This window comes from Rhinolophus hipposideros (genome assembly GCF_964194185.1).
Source record: "Rhinolophus hipposideros genome assembly, chromosome: 5".
Classification (NCBI taxonomy): Eukaryota; Metazoa; Chordata; class Mammalia; order Chiroptera; family Rhinolophidae; genus Rhinolophus; species Rhinolophus hipposideros.
The window spans coordinates 30,702,673-30,721,494 of record NC_138051.1 but is presented as its reverse complement, the minus strand read 5'-3'; the positions used below and the strand labels follow the sequence as shown (position 1 = coordinate 30,721,494).

General features: G+C 49.2%; 2 protein-coding genes across 3 annotated transcripts; one reads left to right on the top strand and one right to left on the bottom strand.

Moving 5' to 3' along the window:
* Positions 1-557: 557 nt before the first annotated feature.
* On the bottom strand, positions 558-9,038 carry KLHL33 (kelch like family member 33). Of its 2 annotated transcripts, none has more exons than XM_081048515.1 (5): positions 8,980-9,038; positions 7,879-8,649; positions 3,468-4,392; positions 3,203-3,370; positions 558-3,086 (listed from the first exon to the last, which is right to left on the bottom strand). In XM_081048515.1, exons 2-5 carry the CDS (start codon positions 8,627-8,629, stop codon positions 2,534-2,536), a joined length of 2,397 nt encoding a protein of 798 aa, XP_080904641.1. In that variant the 5' UTR covers positions 8,630-8,649; positions 8,980-9,038; the 3' UTR covers positions 558-2,533. The 2 variants fall into 2 exon arrangements, with proteins under 2 accessions (XP_080904641.1, XP_080904642.1); XM_081048516.1 differs by having other exon boundaries at positions 8,988-9,004.
* Positions 9,039-9,242: 204 nt separating this feature from the next.
* LOC308497640 (uncharacterized protein) lies at positions 9,243-16,864 on the top strand. The gene is made up of 5 exons (XM_081048517.1): positions 9,243-9,451; positions 11,271-11,446; positions 12,719-12,846; positions 14,264-14,387; positions 15,209-16,864. The coding sequence occupies exons 2-5, from the start codon at positions 11,327-11,329 to the stop codon at positions 15,212-15,214; spliced, it is 378 nt and encodes a 125-aa protein (XP_080904643.1). The 5' UTR covers positions 9,243-9,451; positions 11,271-11,326; the 3' UTR covers positions 15,215-16,864.
* Positions 16,865-18,822: the final 1,958 nt, after the last annotated feature.

The window sequence follows — 18,822 nt, the reverse complement described above, 5'->3', positions numbered from 1 at the left end:
ATTTCCCAATAAAAATAAAAAAATAAATAGATAAGGGCAAAAAAGCTCAAAATAATTACCAAGATTCTTGTCTAGGAATAAGGGAAAATGATGGTGCCAACAGAGCATGATGAGCTGGAACTCATTATAGTGGTACATCCAAGAGGAGCTGCTGAAAAAAAATCAGACTTAGAACCTGAAACGTGGAGACTTCTGCCGCTAACAACTCCCACGTGCGTACTTTTGATCCCTTCACTGGGATGGAGCTAAGCCCTCTTCGGCACTATGATTTGGCTTTCTGACACCTCTCTGGATTGGAGAAATAAGAGAAGGCTCAGGGGAGTGTGCTATCTCTGGAGCCAGGGAAGGAAAAAGTTTTACAGTAAGAGCCAGTTTTCAAGCCAGTCAATTTCTGCAGAAAGATGAAGGAGAATGAGGATGGTCTTAGAATATTTCATTTGACGAGAAGTAGGTCACGGTGACAATGAGAGTAGTTTCAGTAGTGTGGTGGAGATAGAAACCAAACTACAGGGGAAACTGAATGTTTTTCATAATAAAGAAACTCAGACAATAATGATTTAATCATGGGGAAACCTTTATTTAAGCCTGTCTTCTTGTACAAAGCATAACATATTCACAGTTTATCCTAAAGACCCAATCCTCGTAGTTTTTCAATGCCTCCAATTTCCTTCTTCCCTGTCTTCTTCAATTTTTTTTCCTCTTTTATATATCCTACTTACCCCTCCTCATTTTTAACTACATTCCTAAACAGAGATATAGAAAAAAAAAAACCTTAATAAAATAATGAAATCTTAAAAAAAAAAAAATACACACAAAAACATGTCAAGTACCTCCAGGCCCAGGATGAGAAAAGATGCAAGAGAGTCTCCTTCATCTCACCCTTAGGAGCATGAGAATCGTAATAAACAATGGTAATAGGAAATTGATTTAGGCAAAAAGAACTGGCCCTTCCTTGCCCTAAGCTGCTCAAGGGTCAGAAATGGAAATAACAGACAGGAAAGATTTAGGGGAGTTGTGGATGGAGGGAACATACAATCACTAAGCAAAAGCCATTGTCTTCAGAAAGCTCCAGAGGAAAGAGTAGGCTGGCCACAGACGCAGGATTCTGTGAAGAACTGTTGGAATTCTGACATCCCCTTTGCTATGGAGACACAGGGTCCTATGTTCCCCAGTTGCTTCCTTCTCTGACTGGAATGTCTTCCTCCGTCTCCAGCTTGTGAGTCAGGAGGACTTCAAGATCCAGTTCAAACTATACCCATCTGATGGTGATGCCTTCCCTAATAGAAGCCTTCCCTGGGCAGAGTTCACTCCTCTATCCTCCCGGCACTCATACCTCATGAAGTATGAGGTAAGTGTCCACACCTCTAAGCCCACTGCAAAACTTGTATTTGTTTACAAGTCTGTCTGCTGGTCAGAAGTTCTCTGACTTTTGTATCCTTAGTGTCTTGAATACAGCCTGGCACATAGTAGGTACCTTAATAACTCTGATGGGGAAAAGGAGAAGAGAAAAGAAAGAAGAAAGAAAAAAAGAAAGAAGAGCAGGGTGGAAGAAGGGAGAGAGAAAGCATCTGACTCCAAAAGGGGATGAGGAATGGATTCAAAAAACTTCAGAGGAAAGAGACAGAAAGAGGGAAAACCAATTTTCACGGTCTTGTCTGCCTCTCACATTTCTCTCTACCATTTCCTCTTACACCACAGCTATCCTCTTTTCACTCCTGATCCCTCAATTCACCCCAAAGAGAAGGAAAGAAGCCAGTCAGCCTTCTGACTTCTTCTGCCCCATTCCCTCAAACCTTGTATCATTCCTTTCCCACCATGGTGCCTCCCCACTTTGCCTCTGCCCTCCTCATCTGCCCCAAGGGCAGCACTCCCACCTTAACACCCTGGCTTCTCAAGCCCCTGTGTTGTCCAGATAGGAACTTACACCTCAGATTGAAAACCAAGAGGTTCTTAAGGGCAGCCTGCAGTGTCTGGGCTGAGGAAATGCTAGACTGGGCCTACAAGTTACGTGAGAAAGAATATTGTCAAGCGGGTTCAGGTGTCCCATGTATTGGAGAGAGGAGCAAGTCCTGGAAAAGGGAAGGGCTCAGCAATTACAGCCCTTCCCCGCCCAACTCCTCAACCTCATTCATGGATGGATTCTCCACATCCTTCTTCTTGATCCATTGGTCAGAATCATTTTTCTAACTGTCCTCTCAGGGCCCCTACACTTTACCTACTGAAGCTTCTTGACTATCTTTCCAGCTAGATGTACTTTCCCTGCCAAAAATCATACCAGGGTCCCTAAACCTTGTAGAGTTGCTTCTGGGTCTGCTCTCCTAACCTAGGTATTCAGCTGCCTCCCCTTCCCCAATGCTCTTTCCCCAGGAATTTTGAAACTACTTTTTCCTCAGTAAAAATCATATGTTCCTAAGCAGTTTGAGTTATAAAGCACTGTACTAGAATAAATACTGTCTTTCTCTCCCTATAATCTCTGCCCTTCTTTTCTGATGTGTCCTATCCCTTCCTCCCCCCACCCACTGTCGCTCCCCCCTCACCCAGCAGGTTTGGTTTGGTGCCGTGTGGAACCCAAAGCTGTGTGCTGAACAGTAGGCAGTGTCAGGATACAGGCAGGCATCTCAGCACGAGGCCTTGGCAGCGTTCCCAGGCAGAGCCATCGGCCCAGACCAGGACAGTAAGCATGGATAAGGTGGGAGAGGGCATAAGTACGGTGGCTGTAGCCCCCCAGCACCAGGAGTTCCCCTTGCAGCACAGCACATGCAGCCCCCACATGGGGGGAGGGCAGGGGTGTTAGGTGAGTCCAGCTATTAGTCCTTGGTTCATAGGACTCAAAGCTCAGCAGGTCCCCAGTCTCACCTAGCCCACCTGCTACGTACAACCGCCCACTCAGAGCAGCCATGACATGGCCAGCCCGAGGCACCCCCATAGGGCTCAGAAGTGTCCCCGGCTTCTCAAGTTTGGGGTCATAGTGCAGCAATGAGGCAAGGCATTGGTGAGACCTGTTGCAGCCACCGCTGATGTACAACCGACCCTCCAAAACAGCAGCTGCATGGGCAAAACGTGGTGCTGGAAGTGCAGGTGCTGGCCTGAGGGAGAACAGGGCACATGATCAGGCAACAATCATCCTCATCTCTCCTTCTCTTCCAAGTCCCTTAGTCTCTCCTTGATGCCTAAAAACAGCCCCTCCCCCTTCCCTGCTCACCTCCAGACATTGAGCTCGGGGTTATAGGTCTCCACAGAGTTGAGGGCAACACCATTGGCTCGTCCACCCAGGGCATAAAGTAGTCCATCCAGTGCCACGAGGGGGAAAAAACTCCGAGCCTGGCACATAGGTGCCATCTCTTCCCAATCCTCTTGACTGGGGTCCCACCTAGACACAGTGTGACAAGAGATGGGAAGAGTGACCGTAGGAGTCTATGGTTGGCTGGGCCAGCAATTTCCCTCAGCTGTCTACTTTGGGGCCATACCTGAGAGTCGAAGCCAGGATGTTGGAGTGGCTGTAGAAATCCTGTCCCCCACACACGTAGAGTTCATTTCCTGCTAGGCTCGCAGCTCCATGCCGGAAGCGCCCTGGGGCTGGCAGGGCTGGCAGCCGCCCCCACTCCACAGTTCGAACCAGTCCCATGCCACAGCAGAAGGCCCGGGCCCACCACACTCCTCGGGATGGCTGTCTTACGGCCATGTTTGAGCTGAGCCCGTCCCCACCAATCACTACCAGAGCCTGGTCAGGCTCCCTCCGCCTCTGTGGACCTGGAATCTCAGACTCCACTATCAGCTGATGCAGCAATTCCTGAGACAGGGGTGGAGGCAGCCCTGCTGCCCGTACTTTCCGCAGCTCCCTGGTGGACATACGGCCAAAGCGAACACATCGAAGCAGGTCCTTGGCCTCTGACTCCTGGGTCTCAGGGTTAGCAGCTAGCCAACACCGTGCAGCCACAAAGGCCTCTAACTCCTCCTGCATGTGTAGCTCATCACTATCCAGGAGCTCAGCCAGCCAGGCAGCCGGTAAAGAAGGGAAAGCGGGGCACAAAACCACGGCAGGCAGGTGGGTGAGGAGGTAGTGACGGGCTTTGCTCCAGAGCCTCTCCAATCCGGGGGCTTCAGCCATGGGGAACAGGGCCAGGCAACGGGCAGGACTGAGGCCCCGTGCCAAGGCTCTCTGGCACAGAGCCAGGCAGGAGGCGCTCTGGTACTGCAGAGCAGCCTGGGCAGCTCTCAGCAGTCCTGGCCACCTTGCCTGCACAACCCCAGAGTAGGCAAAAGAGACGAGGAGTCGCAGGTCCTGGGCAGACATGGTGTGTAGAGACACCTCTGTGCCTTGGGATTCCCTCATTCCACTCAGAAGCATGGCCCCAAAGAACTCGCTGCCACAGGCCAGGGCTGCTCGGTGCACTACGGGAGAAAGAAGCAGAGGGGATCCAGAGTGTTGCAAAGTGCTAAGCAATATCCCAGCTTCACAATCCCAACTTTGGACCAACCACCCAAGGCCACAGGTCAAACTGAGATGTGCACCAGAATACCAAGGGGTGCTTGTTAAAATGCAGATTTCAGGAACCCACCCCTAGAGATTCTGATTCAGGAGGTCTGGATGGAGATCCTAGGATTTTGTATTTTAATGTTTTCAAGCACCCTGCATGATTCTCATGTTAGTGTCCAGAAGACACTTTCATAAACATTGCTTTAGTGTTTCTGACACAGGTCAATTAGAAAAAGAGTTTTGATAGATCAAGTTGAGAAGATGCAATAGACAGCATTTGCTAAAGGGGGGCACAAAATCAACCTCAATGACCTATGGTCAAATTACACAGGTCTTTCTGTATTGTGCACAGAATAAAGTTCTTTACAATTGTAAGAGCCACTGACTGACATCAACAATTCTGTTATCAGATTTTACTAAGAAAGTGGTTCCACACTCAGGAATGACTGTGACCCAACCTACTCTGACTGCCATGTCCTCTTGCCCAAGATCTTGTGTAAAATTTTTCATGTGTTCTAGCTTTCCTCTGCACACACCCTCCTCACCTTGGTATAATTCGTGGAATCATGAGATTTTAAACTGGAAACCTTCAAAATCATCTACTTCAATTGCTCCTTTTAAGATAAGGAAACTGAGTCCTAGAGAAAAGAAGTGATTTATTTTCTATTTCCATGCAGGGCCTGTTTGGGCATATCTTCACCATCCACTCTCACTGACGTCAGGCTGCAATGAGCATATCTGTGTGCCGATATCCTGCTTATCAGCATGGCCCTCAAGACACTGAAATTGTTCTATTAACAAATGCTGTCAAACAGCTAAATCTCATATGCTTCCTAATGTAATTCATGTGCATGCATGGTATCACCCATAACGTATTCTGACAGAAATGTTTAACCTAAAATCTAATCAAGCCTTTAGATCTAAATTGAAGTTTATAGGAAATTAAGGGGCTAAAGGAACAAGTTAAACAAAACCATGAGGGAAAACACATACAGATGGAGCATTTTATAAGATTGTGTTTCTTCAATAAGTCAAGTCACAAAAAAGGGAGAGTTGCACCAGAGTAAAGGAATGTTAAGAGACATATGTCTGAGTACAGCATAGTCCTTGATTAGCCCCTGAGTTGACAAACCAGTTCTAAAAGACATTTTTTGGACAAGTGAGAAAATTTCAATGTGGACTAGATGATCTGAAGGAATTATTGTTAATTGTATTAGAAATGATAAAGGTATTATGGTTATATGAGAAAAATGTCCTCGTTTAAAGAGACACAAACCCAAGTATTTATGAGTAAAATGTCACAGATTTACCCTAAACTTGAGCAAAAAATAAATTAAATAAAGAGATGAAATGATATATTAAAATGTTAATTGTTAAATGTGGGTGATGGGTGTCTGGGTATACATCTTACTGGTCTCTGCTTTGTGTTTGCAATTCTTCATAAGACAGGGGGGAAATGCTGCTAGAAGTCCTCTCAGGCAGATGACACAGGGCCAAGCTTCCAGTGAGGCTTATGAACCTCGGGGTGCTTTGACCATTTGTGGCACGTTCACCTGTCTCAAAAGGCAGGTGATGTTGATATGGCTTGCCACTGCTTTTGTAAGTAGTAGGTCGTGGCTCGGTGGCTCCCAAGTGGTAAACATCGGTAACAACACATGTTGCCTGAAGAATCTGCATTCCTCAAAGGAGGTCAGCCATCTCATCTTCCATATCATCAATCCACCTATAGCTCAGAGCCAACTGTGAAAGCTCTCACAACCACTTCTATTGCCCCTCTTACTCCTCATTATTTCCTAGAATTTTAAGTGACAAGTTCCCACCATTAAGTTGGAATGTTTCTTAGGGAAATGAAAACAGTGATAAATATGTTTCAGTTCCAAACTCTAGTGAGAATTTTATAACCATGAAATTTTAAATCCTGCCCCCTCCATCCAGTACTATCAGAAATGATAACAAACACTTTAGAGATCTGCTGTGTATTGAATGTTCGTGTCCCCCCAAATTCACATGATGAAGTTCTAATGGGATGGTGTTTTCAGATTTGTAGGTGGTGCCTTTGAGAGGTAATTAGGTATGAGAGTGGTCTACTCAGGAATGGGATTAGTGCACTTGTAAAGAGACATGAGAGAAATATTCTCAATCTCCCTCTCTCTCTCTCTCTCTCTCTCTCTCTCTCTCTCTCTCTCCCGCCACCCCCAACCCCCGAGTGAAAATACAGTGAGAAGGTGGCTCTCTGCAAACCAGGAAAAGGCCCTAACCAGAACCTGACCATGCTGGCACCCTTATCTTGGATTTACAGTCTCCAGAATTGAAAAATAAATTTCCGTTGCTAAACCACCCAGTCTATGGCATTTTTATCACAGCAGCCCAAGCTTAGACAGATGCTTTTCCTTCTGGGAGTCCCAGAAGCACTTTGGGTCCCAGTCATTCCTTTACTGAGCAGTAGCTATGTGACATTGGACATTTCTTGAAGTCTGATTTCTTTATCAATAAAGTGTAAGAGCTGAACTAGATAATCTCTAAACTAATCCCTTTTAATTTGAAACTTTGTGTGTCTGCCTTCCAACTCTACTTGCCAGTTCCTATGAGCCTTTGGTTTGGCTGCGTAGGAGGCAATGCATGGCCTAGTGAAAGCTGACTCGGCTACTGAATGTGGGCTTGTATCCTGGTTCTCACCAGTTAACATCTCTGAGTTTAATATTCTTTGTCTGCACCTAGGGATAATGGTACCTGTCTCACTAGTTTTCAGTGGAAATTAAAAGAGATGGCATACGTAACAATTCATGGTACCCGGTACCTCACTATGTTAGTAAAATCTAAATAATACTCAACTTATTCAAGCCTCCTTAGCTTTCTTGGTGATGAACAGAGTTAACTTCAAAGTGCCATGGCCTGGTAGCCTTAAGATCCTGGCAAAACAGTACCAGACCTTGCTCATTATCTGTGGGATCCCATCTGCCACGGTGTCAAGCACACTTGGGTGAAAGGACACACTAAGTGTTTCCATGATATTCCCCTGGTTTTTCCTGTGTTCTAAATAGAAGATGCCAAAAAGGGCCTTTGGTTCGTCCCTGTGTGAGTCAATCACTTTCTGCTTGTTCTACTGGCATGTGTTACACCCTTAGCTTCAGCCAGTTGGCTGGAAATTCCTTGTTACTGGGCACAGGAAGAGCTACAGTGTGGAGAGTGAGCTTAAATCTGTCAGAGCTCCTAGGAAAACAACTTAACTGCGCATGCCCCACCCTCAGTGAGTCAGGACAGGCACCAAAAGCCACCCCAGGGAAATTCTGTCTGCAGCAGGGATCAAATCACTATGGTAGCGATCAAACCGTCTGCTGCTTGCACACACCATTCCCGTAGCATTTGCACTTGCAGTAACATAATGCCCCACAGGCCCTCACCCCACAGCCGGCAGCCGCCCGCCTCTAGCTCCAGGTCACACCCGACGCCCTCTTGGTATAGGAGCTCGATGCTGCGCAGGTTCTCCCTCAGCTCCTCTGCCTGGCTGGGCTGCTGTTCAACCTTCTGGGCGCTTCCAGCCCTCTGGCGTTTCCATTGGGCCGCGGCCTTCACCCTGGGCGCTCCCAGGGCCTCGGCAGCGATCAGCACATCCTCCAGCGGGGCGGGACCCAGCACCCCCTCATAGGCAAAGGTCAGCACGGCCTCCCAGGCCCCGGGGGCCACGTCGAGGCTGAAGGGAGATCGCGGACCAATGGCGCTCAGCCTGTCTCGAAAGAGGCTGCTAACCGCTGCCAAGATCACTCGATGCACCCCGTATACTCGTCCCCCGACTGACACTTCTTCATCCAGCAACAACCTCTGCTCCCGCAGCCGCTGTGCCTCCGCGAAAAACTGGCTCAGGTGCTCCTCACTGCGCAGCCCCTCCGGCTCCGCCGCGTCTCCCCCATCCTCATCCTCTTCGTCCTCCTCTTCCTCTAGGGACAAGGCTGGAGAGGGAAGGCTCCCTTGGGGCATGGACCTGGGGCCAGGCTCTTCCAGAGGAAAGGGGGGCAAACCTGGATCCTCGTCGGGGGTCCGAGGCCAGGAGGGGGTTCTCAGGCCCGGCGAAGGCAAGCCAAGGCCGTCCTTCTGTACCGGAAGAGAGACGCGCCCCGCGTTGGAAGGACGGGGTGCCGACTCCGACACGCTCATGGCCCAAGTTCGCTGGATTGCTGGAGGTGAGCAGAGAGGAGAGAGGAGGGGGTCAGAACTTGACCCAGAGAGGCTGGAGGAACCCCTGCCTCCAGCCCGGCGACGAGTCAGTCCCTCTCCCTACTTCAAACCCTTCAACCCCCGACCCCCCCATCTGCTGCCCCCAACCCCCCCCCCCGGTCTCCCCTCCAAGGCTTGAGCAGCCAGGCTACACCGCGCAGCTATGGGTTTCGCGAGGTGCAGCAAAGCGTGCAGGAAGCCTGTGTACAGATCCACTACCCGGGGCCATACCCCTCCCGTTTGGCCCCCATTTAGACAGTCGCCCTCCCGAGACACCGGGTTCCACTTGCCCTCTCACTTGAGCCTGATCCGCTTCGGGCCGCGTGGCAGAGGGAACTCGCTGGGCATCCGGGTCAGCAGTGGCACCCGGCTAATTATAGCCTGCGCTGGCGGGCTTGGACCTGGGCTCCGGGTGCCCAGACTCCGACATCCAATCCCCCGGGCCCCGACCCGAGGTGACCTCCTTGTCCTTCCACCTGGAGGTCATGTCCTGGTGCTGAGCGAGGCAAAATCGGATGCCAAGGAGGATGTGGGGATCGGGTACAGCGAGTCAGGACGGAAAGGCTGCCCGCACCCGACGGGGCTGGGGGGTGGGGGCGGGCGAAAAGCGTCTGCCCCGCGCAGACCCGCGGGTAAGTGGGGCAAGAGGAGTAAAGCGTGTTTGGGGTCAATCCTGGCCTTTGACTGTTGATTTTTCCGTGTACGGTAAAGCTGAGACCCTTAGAGCAAACAATACTGACGTGAAACGCCAACATAACCCAGGTGAGTCGGTAAAGGGCGGAGGGGAAGGGGCGGTGAAGGGACGGGGGACCCTAGGTGACCTACCCCCACTGCGGGGTTTCCTCCATCTCCCCAGGTGGGGTCGGTGGTGAGATAGCGAAACGCAACCCTGTGTCTACAGAAGTGTCTGGAGGAATCTAACACCTTGGTCGCTGGGATGATGACCAGATAGTGAAATGTGGGCTTGATCTCAGTGGCTGCGGGGACCGGAGTCCTGGACTGGAAGGGCTTGAGGGGTGCAAGCGTTCTCTGTTTGAGGCAGGGCACCAACAGCCACTCACTCCCTCTGCCCCGAACCACACCCCTTTCTCATCCTGAGACCTCAAAATCCAGGCAGTCATTTCCCCCCCGCAGTTCAGGAATCCTCACGAAGGCTTTTATAGAAGGAGGCAGCGCTCACCCTTCCCTCCCCTCTCGCAGGGAGGTAGGACAGGCCAAGGGCTGCTGGGGCTGGATTCCCTGGCCTATATAAAGGTTGGTCCAGGGTGGGTAGATTAACCCCACAATCTGACTCAACCTGGGAGCAAAGCAAGATTGTTCCTTACGACTCGGGAGAGAGGGGTGGTGTTCGTGCTGGGGAGGAAAGGTCGGGTGAGTTGCTCAGCACCGCCCCTCCGGTCCGGCTCTCCGAGCTGTCCCAGCTCTCTACCTGACGCTTTGGTCCCCCCACCGACCCCGGGTAGCGGGACTCGACGGAGACAGGCAGCCTGTGGTTGTCCTGGACCGCGAAAGGGGCGATGGTAACCACCCTCTGCACCCTCTCCCCGCAGTTAGGATATTTCAGACCCCTCTTAAGGCCTCCTCGCAGCGAGACAACAGGGCCAGCACGTTTGAGTCCCCACCATTAAGAGGGCGAACCGCCATCGGGTGGAGACATACCTGAGTTTGGTTTGTACTCCATCACCCCCCTCACCCCCTTCCCACCAAGGAGGACACTGGACCCCACGCTGAGTTCTATGCCAACTCCATGGTCCTGGGTCTGTCTCTGGAGGATGCTCGGCTCTGCCACCGTGAGACACAAGTCCCACGGTGAATTCAGGGAGCTTGGATAAAATCGGCTGTTCTGGGCCACCATCCACCTCCGTTAAAGCCTTGGAACTAACACCATCCACCCGCACCCCCACGGCACCTCCAGGTGGACTAGGCTTCCTCCTGGTTGATGATGTGCTGGCTAGAGAAGGGTCTGGCATCTCAGCCTGGTCTGTGCTGTACTCCCAAGAAGATGATGGGAGAATTAGGGGGCCAGGCCTGGCAATGCTCAAGTGCACTTTGGCTGGGTCATGGGAGTCATGGTGGAGGATAAGAGCTCAGGGTTCCCAAAGGTTGGGATCTAGTGAGGGAAGAGGGAACTTCACTCCAGAGTTCTGGGGGGGGGGGAGGGGGGGCTGAGGGTGACCTAGGTTCCTCTCTCACCTGACCCTCCTCCCCCAAATCCACTGCATGCTTAACATCTGGGGCATCAACCTCTCTATCTGTGGCTGTCTGGGATCACTGCTCAGGTGGGCACAGTTATGAACGCAGGGCTCTGTGGGGCAGTAGGAAGTGATTCGAGGACACAGCGTGAGTGAAAATTAAAGGCGTCTCATTCCCATCCCCACCCCAGGGCTCACATGGCTCCTTATCCTGCTCTCAGCTTCAGTCACCAGCCTGTCTATCTCAGCCATCTCCACCAATGGCAAAGTCAGAGCTGTTGTGACTCTGTTATCTCTCAGTGTCCCCAGTCCTGTCAGAAATTGCTGAGACCACAGAGTGTCTCCTCTTTCCCCTCCTCTCAGGTGGCATACTTCCTTATCTCGCACAGCCTGGGCTCCAGATTTGGCGATTCTTTTGGGACAGATCGTCTTCACTTTCACCAACATGGTAGCTGTGGCTTTCCATGTGGCAGCTTTGTCGACACCCTCTCTGACCTGCTCCAAGAACTGCCCACCCCTACCTTCAGTGCACCCTTTCCTCAAGTCAGCTGACCACCCAGCCTGGGCAAGTCATTTTAAGAATTAGATGGAAGCATCAAATGAGCCAGTAAAGTCTCTGTGACCCCCCCCCAGCTCTGTGTTCTGCAATTCTAGGAGCATGGGGTGCAGCAGTGGGACATGGATCCCCAAAATGGGTTGTGGGTGGTGGGCATAGTGACTGTGACTGCCTTTCTTGATGAGACGCTGACCTGCATGGTGTGGAAGTCTAGGGCAGGCAAGGGGGAATCAAGGTGGCGATGAGAAGACTGACGGGATGTCAGTGAGACTAGACAGATCTGGGAGGGGCCAAATGTGGGGAGATGTGGGATTTTGTTTGTGTGTGCATGTGCATTTGCGTGTGTAGCTGGCAGAGCAGATCACCAGGGACCCCGACCTAAAATTAGACAATTTTGCTGGGAGAGACTCCACACACCAGTTCTTCAAGGGGAAAGTATGGACTCATTCTGAGGATCTGTTAGGCTGAGCACCAGACAAGACTATACCAGATGAGAAATGCTACTTCTTGCTCCCAGATACTTACCATCTTGAGGTTCACACTTCTGACATGGGAAGGGACATTTTGCAGTTTGAAGCAAGAAGAAAAAGGCCACCCAGTTAGCCACACTTTTATGGGAAGAGCCCGCTGGGAAAGGAAACTAGGGGATTGGAGAGCGAGAAGATGAGACAGGAAGGGAAGAGGCAGAGTAGCAGTTACTCCTCCCCTTCCACTCACATTTCTCCTGTTTTTTTGTTTGTATTTCTTCATTTGTGGTATTCCAGGCCCCAATTATCGTCTTCTTCCTGATTCTTCTTTTTTATCAACTACCTGCTTGGGACACTCCTCCCCATAAACCCCAGCCAACAAGCCATTGGCTTCTTTGAGTACCTAGTAAGACAGTGGGAAGCTGGCTGAGAAATGCATTAAAGGGAATGAGTGCCTCCGAATATCACATTAGCCAAACCTCCTCAGAAAAGACCCCTTGACTTCTGATTCCATGTCATTTGCAAATTGACCATCAGACCACTCCAAGTTCTCTAAGGTGCCGGGCTGGCTAGTTTGCAAAGTTCCCTTATTCTTCATTCTTCCCAGCCTAACCTAAGTCACTGACACTAAACTGGGTAGAGGGGGTAATGATCTTTGCTGAATGAAGGGAAGCCAGGAGGTGCTCCTGAAAAATTCATCTTTTTTCTGTTCTTTTCTGTAGGGAGCATTTTCTTGGACTATGATCTTTGCTGAATGAAGGGAAGCCAGGAGGTGCTCCTGAAAAATCCATCTTTTCTTTGTTCTTTTCTGTAGGGAGCATTTTCTTGGACTATATGGTCCCACAGTGGTGTGGTCCAGAGTGCAGTTTCTTTGGTATGTTGTCCATCTTCTCTTCAGCCACTGGGATACTCACTAGGACCAATATCTCTGGGAACCTCGAGGTGAGAAGGAGGTCCAGGCATGGAACACATTCTCTGTCTCCCCTCTTCTTTCTTCACCAATGGTTCCACTTTTGCTCCTAGGACCCTGATACAGCTATCTCCAAAGGAACCCTTCTTGCCATCATGTGAACCACACTTTTCTACTTGGACATCTCTGCCACCAATTAGTAAGGTCCTCCACTCCTGCCTTTTGTACAGAATGACCTGGAGCCCTGCTTTCTGCTACGCTGAGTTCACCAAATACATTAAAAGTCGTTTACATTCAGCCCCCTCCTCCTTTACCATTTCTCCCCATCCCTCATTTCATTCATGAACTGTATGGGGTTCTTTGATTATCAAATTTGGTCTCCCCCTACCCCTGCCCCATGCATGCACTTCCACTCACCCCTGACACTGGTGGTACCTAGATAGTCTTACTGCTTTGGGATGGGTCCTCTCTCCCATGGAGGAGTAGGTGTCTGTAATCTCATTTCCAGGCTCTTGCATAATTTGAGATGCTTCAGGAAATGGGACTGACATGGGTGTGCACAATGGGAGCTGCCTGGGGCCAGAGTGCCAGTACGGCAGGGATTGCAGCAGTTGTCGAGAGCAAGGGTCCTGCCTCTGTGGGCTCTCAAATCACCACCATGTAAGTGACCCAGAGGGGAAGATTTGAGAGATAAATCTGTTGGGCATAGAGTAGATGCTCAAAAACCAGTAATGACTTAAGTGAATTCATACGGGTGGCGTAAAACCTTCAAAGATGGGATAAAATTGAATATGCCCTGAAACTTCTGGGAAAGCTAGGTGAAAATGTGGGTGGAAGGCATTGCTTCTGGAATGCACTGATTCTGCCTCTGCCTGCCCTTCTCACGCCATGACCATGGTGTTTGCCTTCAGTCACCTGATGTCTGCAGGAATCATCAGTGCTACCCTGTCTTCTGCTTTGTTTCAATCCTCAGACTCTACCTAGAGACCTTAGCAAGAGATACCTAGAATTAGTTGGTATCTTAGCAAGAGACTTGTGGAAGACAGGAGAGAATGTAAGTAGACAGGGCCATCCTAGGAGTCTAATTTTTTCAGGAGGAAGAGCAAAAGAGGGCTTTGTCTCAGCAACCAGGAGTTGACTGTGGTTGGCTGGTCTATCAGAGATGATCCAAGCTCACATAGCAAAATTCAAAGTCTGCTCATAAATCAAGGCAACATTTGGGGAGGGCGTCACTCTTCCATTGCCTCCTCTCAGTTTTTCCCATTGCACATTCCCAGAGATCTCACCACACTCTACTCCTTCTATCCTTCCTTCCTGTTAAGATCTCTAAGCTTCCTCACCTCTTCCCTCTGTGCTCCACACTCCCTCCTGCTTCTTTAGAAGAGTGGGAAGCTATCATTCTCCTTCTTCCTGGGACCCTCCTCTAATGATCACCATTCCTTCTTATAGCGGCTGTGCCAGGATAAACTGCACCCAGTCATTGGCTTTTCAGGGAAAGGCGATGGCAAGAGCAATGAATCTCTGTGAGGCTATTTGTTCACCTTCCTCATTGCTGTCGGTTTCACCCTTATTGGTGAGTACTCCTCCAGCCCCCCCCCCAGGGGGGGCTTCATTAATTGCCTTTCTCTTCATGCCCCCCACCACTCTACATCTGGGTTTTAGGGCCTGACCCTATAGCCTCTTTTCTCTCTCTCTAGTCCTTAAAGTGGATGAAAATGTCTGCTAACTTGGTGGGGGGGGGGGTGGTGTGGGGAGTAGGGAATAGGGAGTACAAGGAAAGGGAAGCCAGAAGATGATGCCCTTGACTCTCCCGACCTAGATCCCTAACACGTTTGCAGACTGACCCTGACCTTTCATGTGCCCCAAAGCTGGTCTGAACACCATCGCTCCCATCATCTCTAACTTTTTCCTCTGCTCCAATGCCCTCATCAACTCGGGCTGTTTCCACGCCCCCGTAGCCAGTCGCCTGGCTAGTATGGGCAGGTGTTGGCATCAGGCCCAGGGCTGGGAGGACCTGGGAGAGTTGGAGGAGCATCCTTGGGGTACAAGGTGGGTGGTACTGAGGCTTGGACAAGGGATGGGCTGCATTCACTCGCCGCTGCCGGCTGGCACCCTTCCTCCCACTAGCTCTTTTCCTGGGCTGTCTGCTCTGCCTGCTCATGTTCATCTTTACTTGGTGGGCAGCACTCACTTCTGTGTTGTTTATCCTTCTGTCCATTCTACAAGAAACCTGGTGAGTGAGTGGGTAGGTGGGTAAGGGAGTGAGAGACAGCAAGAGGCTGACCCCCATAAGAAGCCCTGACCTACCAACAGTAAATCTCCATTTCCTCTCTTACGTGAGAAGTGAGGCGCCACCTCTAATCACTCTAATCACTGCCCCCTTCCTCTGCACAGACGTAAACTGGGCTCCTCGGTCCATCTGGACACCTACCACAAGGCACTGTCCCACGCAGTGAGCCTGACCACTGTGCAGAACCACGTCAAAAACGTCTTCACAGCTAAGAACCTGAAGGAGCAAGTGTCTGACAAGTTATAACTTAATATTCTGGCATCTGGCAAGCAAAAGGGGAAAGAGGACTGCAGTGGGGAGTACTGGCTGTGGGGAAACGGTAGCTGTAGTCTCTATCTAATCTGAATGGGTTTATGGTTTCCATTTTGGAAGAAATGCAAGAAGTTTTGGCAGCAAAACAGAAAAATTGAAGAGTAAAGAAGCCCTATTATTCCTAAATCCCCAAGGACAGAAATTTCAGGGACGGCAGATACTCTCTGCTCCTTGCCAGATCGGGGTTTCGCTTCTCTACCGCCAAGTCTTTTGAAGACTTGGTGACTTTATACGGTTGCAGGAGCTGTCACCGAAGGACCTGGAAGGTACCGCTTAGCACTCCTGCTCATTCAGGGAACATCCCTGAACAAGACCTGCAGGCAAACCACGAGCAGGCATATAGGAACAGGGCCAGCAAGTGGGGCAATTGTCCCAGAGGAGGACTGACAAGGGTGCTCACCTTGTCCTCTGCTCATTCTTCCTAACCATGTCGTCAGAGTGGCATGTGTCCTCATGAAGTCCTATGACAATATTCTCAGGATACTGTCCTCATAGTCATGTGACTGCGAAAATTCCAAACTGCAGGGCATACATAGACGCCAGGGGTGGGGTTCGTCCCATGGCTACATAAACTGAGGAACAGGTTCCATCCCTCACAGGAGCCTACCTGTGATCCCTCGGTCAGCCGGCCCTAGGGCCCTATACATGACTGGCTGGAGACGCTGTCCAGGGCAAAACATCCCCCACTGCCTTCATACGTGGGAATCAGCAGGACATGCTGACCCAGTAAGAGATTCAGGAGACTTAAGTAGGAGGAGGAGCCCCCAATTTAGGACTCACAGAGCCATGATTTTGATCTCTTGGCTCCACAAACTTTAGGCTATCCTTGGGAAGCTTCAGGCGAGAGCCCAATGCTCGCTAAGGAAAGAACTCCCCTACTAAGCATGACCAACTGAGGCAACAGTGCCAAAGAAGGTCCTCCCTTCAAGATCCATTCCACCCCATGATATTAATAAAAATTTACAAATAACTACCCAAGGCTAATGTGTAAAAACATACCTGATTCTCATTTATAAAATTAATTGCCCAAGCCTAGAGTGGCAGGGTTCAGTCCTGTCCCTAAATATATCCAAGAGGAGGAATTTATCTTCTTTCTACTTGCATCCCACTCTGTCTTCGATCCCAAAGTTTCTCATTTTAAACTTCTATGTCTTAGTGCATTTTCAGCCTATTTATGTGTCAATCCTTTGTAAATGAAAATGTGTTTTCACCACTTTCTACTTAGTAAGTAATCAGAAAGTTACTCTTTTCCCAAACTCATATAATCCTAATTCTTTTCATCTTTTGGCCCAACTCTTACTTTTCAGTCCTTTGATTATTTCTCTGGTTTACTTTTCCGTCAACCTATTCATTCACTCAGCAAATACTGACTGAACGTCCACTACGTGCCAGACCCAAGTCCAAGTACTGGGAGTTGATATGGCAATGAATAAACTAGATAAAAAGTCCCTCCGCTATTGGAGTTTATATTCTTTTTAAAATTTATTTTTCAATTACAGTTGATATGCATTATATGAGTTTCAAGTGTACCACATAGTGATTAGACATTTACCTTACGAAGTGATCACCTGAAACTTTATATTCTAATGGGAGGAAACAAACAATGATAATAAATAAAACTATTAGATTAGAAGGTGATAAGTGCTATGATGAGAAAAAAACAGGAAAGGAGCTAGAAAGTGCTGGAGGCATGCAATTCTAAGTATGGTTGTCAGGAAGTCCTCACTAATAAAGAAGAAAAAAAGTTGATTAAAGACTTAAGACTCTGATGGAGTGAGCTATATCTGGAGGCAATGCTTTCCAAGCAGAGGGAGCAACAAGTATAAAGACCCTGAAGGGTCAGCATACCTTCAGTGCTTAAGGCCAATGTTGCTGGAGCAGAGTGAACAAAGTGAACAGCAGGAAATCAGGTCAAAGCAGTCAGTGGGGAAGGGTGGGTGTGGGGACAGAGCCAGGAGTGCAGTTTCCAGGCTCTCGCCCTCATGTGAAAAGGTGCTCACACGGGTAGTAAATGGCCATCAACTGTGATTAGATGGCCATCAACTGTGGCTAGTTGGCCATCAGCTGTAACCAGTGAGCCACTGGCCACTAATATAACTGCCGTAGCTACATTAGCAAAAGATGGGGCCTAGCAAGATGGTGGCTGAGCTAGCAAGAGCGGATTGCAGTTAGCACTGCGGATTGCAGTTAGCAAGTGAGGTTGGTTGGCAGAGAGAAATGGACGTCAGGTTGTGGATAGTGTGGCTCCTGCTTCCTGTGTCTCCAACCCAGCCGCCAGCGAGAATATAGTCGTATGACTCCCCTATCTATGGCTCCGTGGGTGTTCCTTTTTGGCCTCACCATATTCTGTGTTCTCATGTGGGGAGCAGGAGCTGAGATCCCACATGACACCCTGCATGGCAGTGGGACAGCTCATGGAGGGTCTCACAGGCTTTCAAGGACTCTGGTTTTTACTCAAATATAGGAAAACACAGATGGTTTTGAGCAGAACAGTGACTTAATATGGCTTCCATGTTAACACTATTCACTCTGGCTGCTGTGTTGAGAATTGACTGTAAGTGGGCAATGGTAGAAGCCGATAGACCAGCTACTGCAATAATATTATAGATAGATAATTGCGGTTCGGTCTAGTGTGGCAGCAGGGGATATGAGGAGAAATGAGATTCTGGATATATTCTTCAAGATAAAGTCAACATTTGATAAATTGGAAGAGATGAAAGAGAGGTGTCAAAGATAATACCAAGGTGATATGACATGAAGATCTAGGACAGAGTTGTCATTAATTGAAATAGGAAAGACTGGGGAGGCCGATGGCTCAGTTGGTTAGAGCATAAGCTCTTAACAACAAGGTTGCTGGTTCAATTCTTGCATGGGATGGTGGGCTGTGCCCCTGCAACTAAGACTGATAACAGCGACTGGAGTTGGAGCTGAGCTGCGCCCTCCACAACTAAGATTGAAGGACAAGTTGACTTGGAGCTGATGGGTCCTGGGAAAAACACACTGTTCCCAAAATAAAGTCCTGGAAATACACTGTTCTCCTTCCCCAATAAAATCTTAAAAAAAAAAAAAAAAAAAAAAAATGAAGAAAAAAGTAGTACCACAGTAAGTTCAGGAGAAAATAAGTTCAACTTTGTCATGGTAAATCTGAGATGCCATCCAAGTCCAGATGCCAATGGGCAGCTAGATATTCAGGACAAAAGTCCAGGTTGGAGGTAAACAATTGGAGTCATCCATATTAAAATGGTTTTAACACTGGGTGGAATCACTACAGGTATGTGTGTAAATAAAGAAGCAGTACAAGGACTGAACTCAGAGAGTTAATTAATTTGTAGAAATGAGGAGAAACCAGCAAAGGAGACTAAGAGCCGTCAGGAAGCCAGGAGGCAAACTAGAGAGTACATCCTAA

Coding starts and splice junctions, on each gene's coding strand:
- KLHL33 (XM_081048515.1), bottom strand. CDS start 8,629: ATGAGCGTGTCGGAGTCGGCACCCCGTCCTTCCAACGCGGGGCGCGTC. Junction 4,393..7,878: donor GGGCGGCTGCCGGCTGTGGG/GTGAGGGCCTGT, acceptor TTTCTCCCGTAG/TGCACCGAGCAGCCCTGGCC. Junction 3,371..3,467: donor ATCCTGGCTTCGACTCTCAG/GTATGGCCCCAA, acceptor CACTGTGTCTAG/GTGGGACCCCAGTCAAGAGG.
- LOC308497640 (XM_081048517.1), top strand. CDS start 11,327: ATGGTAGCTGTGGCTTTCCATGTGGCAGCTTTGTCGACACCCTCTCTG. Junction 11,447..12,718: donor CAGCTGACCACCCAGCCTGG/GCAAGTCATTTT, acceptor TCTTTTCTGTAG/GGAGCATTTTCTTGGACTAT. Junction 12,847..14,263: donor ATATCTCTGGGAACCTCGAG/GTGAGAAGGAGG, acceptor TCCTTCTTATAG/CGGCTGTGCCAGGATAAACT.